We start from the raw sequence: 8081 nt of genomic DNA, 5'->3' as shown, positions 1-8081 counted from the left end.
AGACAGTAATATATTACACATTATGGACTACACAGTAATATATTACAGTAATAAGACAGTATTATTACACATTATGGACTACACTAAGACAGTAATATATTACACATTATGGACTACACTAAGACAGTAATATATTACACATTATGGACTACACTAAGACAGTAATATATTACACATTATGGACTACACTAAGACAGTAATATATTACACATTATGGACTACAATATATTACACATAAGACAGTAATATATTACACATTATGGACTACACTAAGACAGTAATATATTACACATTATGGACTACACTAAGACAGTAATAATATATTACACATTATGGACTACACTAAGACAGTAATATATTACACATTATGGACTACACTAAGACAGTAATATATTACACATTATGGACTACACTAAGACAGTAATATATTACACATTATGGACTACACTAAGACAGTAATATATTACACATTATGGACTACACTAAGACAGTAATATATTACACATTATGGACTACACTAAGACAGTAATATATTACACATTATGGACTACACAAAGACAGTAATATATTACACATTATGGACTACACAAAGACAGTAATATATTACACATTATGGACTAGTAATATATTACACAAAGACATTAATATATTACACATTATGGACTACACTAAGACAGTAATATATTACACATTATGGACTACACTAAGACAGTAATATATTACACATTATGGACTACACTAAGACAGTTATATTACACATTATGGACTACACTAAGACAGTAATATATTACACATTATGGACTACACAAAGACAGTAATATATTACACATTATGGACTACACAAAGACAGTAATATATTACACATTATGGACTACACTAAGACAGTAATATATTACATTATGGACTACACTAAGACAGTAATATATTACACATTATGGACTACACTAAGACATTAATATATTACATTATGGACAGTAATATATTACACTTATGGACTACACTAAGACATTAATATATTACACATTATGGACTAATATATTACACATTATGGACTAAGACAGTTAATATATTACATTATGGACTACACTAAGACAGTAATATATTACACATTATGGACTACACTAAGACAGTAATATATTACACATTATGGACTACACTAAGACAGTAATATATTACACATTATGGACTACACTAAGACAGTAATATATTACACATTATGGACTACACTAAGACAGTAATATATTACACATTATGGACTACACTAAGACAGTAATATATTACACATTATGGACTACACTAAGACAGTAATATATTACACATTATGGACTACACTAAGACAGTAATATATTACACATTATGGACTACACTAAGACAGTAATATATTACATTATGGACTACACTAAGACAGTAATATATTACACATTATGGACTACACTAAGACAGTAATATATTACACATTATGGACTACACTAAGACAGTAATATATTACACATTATGGACTACACTAAGACAGTAATATATTACACATTATGGACTACACTAAGACAGTAATATATTACACATTATGGACTACACAAAGACAGTAATATATTACACATTATGGACTACACAAAGACAGTAATATATTACATTATGGACTACACTAAGACAGTAATATATTACACATTATGGACTACACTAAGACAGTAATATATTACACATTATGGACTACACTAAGACAGTAATATATTACACATTATGGACTACACTAAGACAGTAATATATTACACATTATGGACTACACTAAGACAGTAATATATTACACATTATGGACTACACTAAGACAGTAATATATTACACATTATGGACTACACTAAGACAGTAATATATTACACATTATGGACTACACTAAGACAGTAATATATTACATTATGGACTACACTAAGACAGTAATATATTACATTATGGACTACACTATGACAGTAATATATTACATTATGGACTACACTAAGACAGTAATATATTACATTATGGACTACACTAAGACAGTAATATATTACATTGCGGACTACAATAGTGCCTTCATAACATATTTATTGCATAGCCTACTTTACATACAGTATAGTATCTCTTATTCTTCTTGTGCTGAGACGTTTTTTCCTCTAGAAGATAAGAGAGAGAGAGAGAGAGAGAGAGGAGGGCTCTTTATCGCAGATACAACAGTCCACAGCACTGTGTCTCTGTATAGTACATCATGTCCCGATCTAACTTTGTTTTTAACGAGGTCACGATTCTGGCGCTCTGGAACGCATCGGTATCCAATGGATAAGCAGCTGCAAGACGACACACCCCTTTATGCATGAAGTTGGGCACGCCCCCAGCATGGAAACAGCTTCTCGTCGACTCGGCACATTGACCTGTCACAATGCAGGAGACAACTAGGGAAATATCACTGGGATGGAGTATGTTCATTTGGCTACAGAAAGAAAGAAAAGTTATCATCATTTCATAACTGTTTAATTTCCAAAGACCGGAAAGGGATTCATACTCGACGTGTTTACGTTTAGATTTTATTTTGGGATCTAGGATGGCAATTCCATGGAGAAGCCGGTAACCTGTATTATGTGAGTTGTTTCCTATTGATGGCATACTGAGACCAAAGCTACCTCCATAATCACATAAAGGGATCAAACCCGACTGAAATCCTTTATACCTTGAATGTCACCAATTACGCATCGGTGTTCGGTTTGAAGCGACATGGATCATTTCGCCGCTGAGTGCCTTGTGTCTATGTCCAGTCGGGCTGTCGTTCACCCTAAAGAGAACAGAGAGTTCAAAACAGAACCAGCCTGCTGTCCAAGGAACGACGGAGAAGACGTGGTCAAAGACAACTCCTCTCTTTTCGTGGTGGCGAGGATTCTAGCGGATTTTAACCAGCAGGCACCCACGACCACTAGCGCTATTGCCGAGCAGGCAAAAATAGCAGAAGGGTGCGTATCGCCAGCTCCAGTCACAGAGGATGGGAATACTGCCACACCTATCCTCGTCAGCCCCGCCGCCGACCTCACACAAAGAGGCAGTAAACGTGTCAGAGGTCGATCCGAACCGGAATCGCCTCAGAAAAAGCACAAATGTCATTATTCAGGTTGTGAAAAAGTTTACGGGAAGTCGTCCCACCTCAAAGCGCACCTAAGGACACACACAGGTCAGTTCCCGTTAAAACTATTTACATTCAAATACATTATTTATAGTGACATTAAACTCCCCATTATTTATTTTTGTACAGTTTCACTAGTAGCCTAGTATTGTGAAGAACTGGGTGTGAATAGGGACGAATAGTGACCCTAAATTGGATGTGAGCCAACGCATTGATGCAATGCACAACGTGTCACACATACGGTCGCTCACGGTTAACTATTCTATGGACCCGTTTTGCACATATAAAACGCTTTTAAAAAACACCACATGATCTAACTATTCTGTTAATATACACTTAACCCTGTAAACAATCCTCTCTGAAACAATGTTGAGAGCTGCAGTGAATGAGAGAGCTGCGTTTCATTGTAGCCTTGTCGGTATTTTAGTGGCCGGTGAATAAGTTGAGCGCGTGGAGAAAACACTCAACTCAATGACCTGCTGTATGGTTGATGTAGAACAGCAGGTGCAGCGTAATGGGATTCATACAACTCATCTATACCACTATGGGCTTTGTTTCAGTTGATAGAAAAACACGAGAAACACCGCGAACATGACAACAACAACAAACACTATTGGACTTTTATCAGAAAACGTTTCTGAGAAAGTCAAATCAATGTATTAACTGTAAACTATAAATCCAATAGGAAAGGATGGAGGGGGGGAGAGAAAGAGAGAGATAGACAGAGAGGGTAAAGAGAGAAAGAGTGGGAGAGAGAGAGAGAGAGAGATGGTAAGTGTGACTCTAAGCTCTTTGTTTTGCTGTGGGAGGATGTACCACACCCCCTTCACTGGCTCCTCACTAGTTACCACAGCCACAGAGTCATAATTATGGAAAAACCGCGCCTATTTCTGCAATTTATCTCATTAAAATCGGATTTTAACCCCAACCTTAAATTAAGACAAAAATCTATTTTTGTTTTCATGAATTTGTAAAAATATAGGCAATTTTTCACTTCGTGCTTGTGGTAACTAGTGACAACCCCTTCCCTGCCAAAACCAGAGTTCTCTGTCTCAGTCTCTCTCTCTCTGTCTCTCTCTCACCCTCTCTCTCTCTGTCTCTCTCTCAGTCACAGTCTCTCTCTTTCTCTCTGTTTCTGTTTCTCTCTCTCTCTCTCTCTCTGTTTCTGTTTCTCTCTCAGTCTCTCTCCCTCTCTCTCTCTCTCTTCTCTTTCTGTTTCTCTCTCTGTCTCTCTCTCGGCTCCAGGCCCAGCCCCAGACACACACTCTGCCTGCTTTACAGCCGATCTGTCCAGCAACAGACTCAGCTAGCAGAGCTCAGACACAGATGAGTGTTCCCCATAAGATGCTTCATATCATATCATTAGGTGGGACATATAAACTCCACAAGCGTAATCCATGTTATTACCACGTGATAAAGCAGTGTGTCAGAGCTCAGACACAGGGAGTGTTTCCCAGAGGATAAGATGCTTCACGTCATTAGATGGAGAACATAATGTCCTCGATCTGCCATCCTATAGCTTTCTGAGACCCAGCAGTTCATTGTTGTCCTCTCTAGTGGACATGTTGTTTTTCTCTGTGTCCCCGAGGACATACATGTCACTGTGTTGGGACTTGTTGTACCTTTGAGAGGTACATTCTGGGCTTTTCAATGACATCACGTGTGTGAGGCTTCGGTATCTTTTCTTCTCTGTTCTTCAAAATAGCTACCATCACAAGTACCATCACAATTACCATCTCAAATACCATCACAATTACCATCTCAAATACCATCACAAGTATCATCACAATTACCATCACAAGTATCATCACAATTACCAGCACAATTACCATCTCAATTACCACCTCAATTACCAGCACAATTACCATCACAAGTATCATCACAATTACCATCACAAGTATCATCACAATTACCATCTCAATTACCAGCACAATTACCATCACAATTACCAGCACAATTTGCACATTTTATGGTAAGTGTGTGTAATTGTGTAAATATAATTTTTGTGAGTTTGATATTCACATGCTTTCTAACAGGTAAATACCTCATGAATAGTTTGTTTTCAGAGCAATGTAATCATGTTGTCCCATTGAAATCAGAACTGCCCTCTGTATCTATGTTTTCTACCTACTGACCCAGGTTACAGTAATGTTAAATGTCCACACACACAACCCCCCACCCCATTCCCACACACAACCCCCCCTCCCCTCACACAACCCCCACACCCCCTCCTCATACACAACCCCCCCCACCCCTCCCCACACACAACCCCCCCCCACACCCCTCCCCATACACAACCCCCTCCCCTCACACAACCCCCCCACACCCCTCCCCATACACAACCCCCTCCTCATACACAACCCCCCCACCCCTCCCCACACACAACCCCCCACACCCTCCCCATACACAACCCCCCTCCCCTCACACAACCCCCCCCACACCCCTCCCCATACACAACCCCCTCCCCTCACACAACCCCCCACACCCCTCCCCTCACACTACCCCCCACCCCTCACACAAACAACCCCCTCCCCTCACACCCCCCCTCCCCACATACAACCCCCCCCATGTAATTTTCCTCCCAACCCTTATGTTGATGAGGATAGAGCATGTTATGAAGAGGTATTCATCAAATGGATAGCCGGACTGTTTGCATACGCTGCTACTACTCTCTGTTATTATCTATGCATAGTCACTTTAATAACTCTACCTATATGTACATATTACCTCAGCTAACAGGTACCACCTGTACATAGCCTCCACATTGACTCTGTACCGTAACACCCTGAGTATCAGAGATGTGTAGATGGATAGGGTTAGGGTTAGAGGGGAGTATCAGAGATGTGTAGATGGGGTTAGGGTTAGAGGGGAGTATCCGAGATGTGTAGATGGGGTTAGGGTTAGGGTTAGAGGGGAGTATCAGAGATGTGTAGATGGGGTTAGGGTTAGAGGGGAGTATCAGAGATGTGTAGATGGATAGGGTTAGGGTTAGAGGGGAGTATAAGAGATGTGTAGATGGGGTTAGGGTTAGAGGGGAGTATCAGAGATGTGTAGATGGGGTTAGGGTTAGAGGGGAGTATCAGAGATGTGTAGATGGGGTTAGGGTTAGAGGGGAGTATCAGAGATGTGTAGACGGGGTTAGGGTTAGAGGGGAGTATCAGAGATGTGTAGATGGATAGGGTTAGGGTTAGAGGGGAGTAGCCCTAACCCTATCCTAGTGCCAGGTTAAATAAAGGTTAAATAAAATAACATTTGAAAAACTATCAGATCAGAACATCTGAACAATACTGTAAAGTAAGGATCTCCTGACCTCGGTCCCCAATATCAAGTGAGTGTAGACCTGCAGTCAAAATCCTGAACATAGCACTTTAATGAACAACATTCATATTCTGTGAGTTTGGGTGTGAACTCCTGAAATATAATCGTCCTTCCACTCACTTTGTTATTCTAGTGAGACGACGCTGCACCACACCACGGGGACAATCAGCCATTTTGTCTAGACTGCTGTGCTGAGCTAGTGTTCTACGTGTGGAGAAGAGAGACTGGTCCTTAAGCTGCTGATAGACAGCAGGGGGGGGGCATTCATTTTCAATGAAGACTAGATGTGGTTTTGGAGGGGGGCAGAGCGGTCGGGCGGTGCTCGTGCCGATGACTGCCACTCAAGTGAGGCTGAGAAAATAGAAACCTGTCCTATTTATGAAGCAGTGGTGTCATCGTTGACCAATCACGGGAGACGACGCAGTTGGGGCGATACGTCAGCGCCGTACGGCCTTTGACCTCTTTAGCTAGCTGGCTAACACACTATATACAGGGTCAGTTAATACCATACTATATACAGGGTCAGTTAATACCATACTATATACAGGGTCAGTTAATACCATACTATATACAGGGTCAGTTAATACCATACTATATACAGGGTCAGTTAATACCATACTATATACAGGGTCAGTTAATACCATACTATATACAGGGTCAGTTAATACCATACTATATACAGGGTCAGTTAGTACCATACTATATACAGGGTTAGTACCCTATTAACAATGTACAGGGATACTGGAGTGATGGAGGTAGATGTGTATAGGGGGTAAGGTGACTATGTGTGTGTGTGTGTGTGTATGAGTGGGTGTGTGTGTATATGTGTGTGTGTGAGTGGGTGTATGTGTGTGTGTGTATGTGTGTATGTGTGTGAGTCGGTGTGTGAGTCGGTGTGTGTGTGTGTGGGTGTGTGTGTGGGTATATGTGAGTGTGTGTGTGTGAGTGTGTGTGTGAGTCGGTGTGTGTGTGTATGCATAATATGTGTGAGTCAGCAGATTCTATAAATCATTGTTTTCTAATCTATTTTTTTGGGATTCATCATTTCTGTTGCACGTACAGGTAAATATGTTTTTTTTAACGCACAGCTGCGGCGCTGTAGGGAGTCAACGTGTGCACGTTGTGTTTGTTTATTTCGTTGCTATGGTCACCAGTGGCTATGGAGACACCGGCTGCCTGACGAGACGTTGCACTCAGTGGGGAACTCTGCCGTATCCCGGTGGGGGTGTCTGCACACAGGGCTTTATAGTTACCATTAATGGTTAGACTTTTGCCTCTTCGTTCTTTATTAACTGTGCTCGTTGTCTCTGAGGAGTTCTTCAGACTATAGAGTTTAAATTATATGTTGGGCAACAGGGTTTGATCTCGTTTCGCTTCAAGTAAACAAGAGGAGTTGAGTGATTTGTGGCAACGTATTGTAGCCTGCCTGCGCGTGTGTGTGTTTGTGTGCGTGTGCACGTGCACGTGCGCGTGCATGTTTGTGTTTGTGTGTGCGTGTGTGCGTGTGTGTGTGTGTGTGTGTGCCACGGGTTACGCCAGGGTACGTGTTGGTCTGAGGTTAGTGGATGTTGTGTTGTCTTAGGTTTCTGTGACAGCGGCCCAGATGGGAACAGCAGATCGTGGAACA

General features: G+C 40.9%; 1 protein-coding gene across 1 annotated transcript in view; it reads left to right on the top strand.

The window, feature by feature from the left end:
• The first annotated feature begins 2330 nt into the window (after positions 1 to 2330).
• klf13 (Kruppel-like factor 13) overlaps positions 2331 to 8081 on the top strand; it is a 49532-nt gene continuing 43781 nt past the window's right edge. The window contains exon 1 of the mRNA XM_046334856.1: positions 2331 to 3184. Coding sequence (XP_046190812.1) covers positions 2737 to 3184 — 448 coding nt within the window. The 5' untranslated portion in view covers positions 2331 to 2736. The remainder of the gene's footprint in view (positions 3185 to 8081) is intronic.

The sequence above is a fragment of the Oncorhynchus gorbuscha genome, unplaced genomic scaffold (genome assembly GCF_021184085.1).
Source record: "Oncorhynchus gorbuscha isolate QuinsamMale2020 ecotype Even-year unplaced genomic scaffold, OgorEven_v1.0 Un_scaffold_611, whole genome shotgun sequence".
NCBI classification, from domain to species: domain Eukaryota; kingdom Metazoa; phylum Chordata; class Actinopteri; order Salmoniformes; family Salmonidae; genus Oncorhynchus; species Oncorhynchus gorbuscha.
The sequence above is the reverse complement of the archived record's forward strand: the minus strand, read 5'-3'. Positions and strand labels throughout refer to the sequence as shown.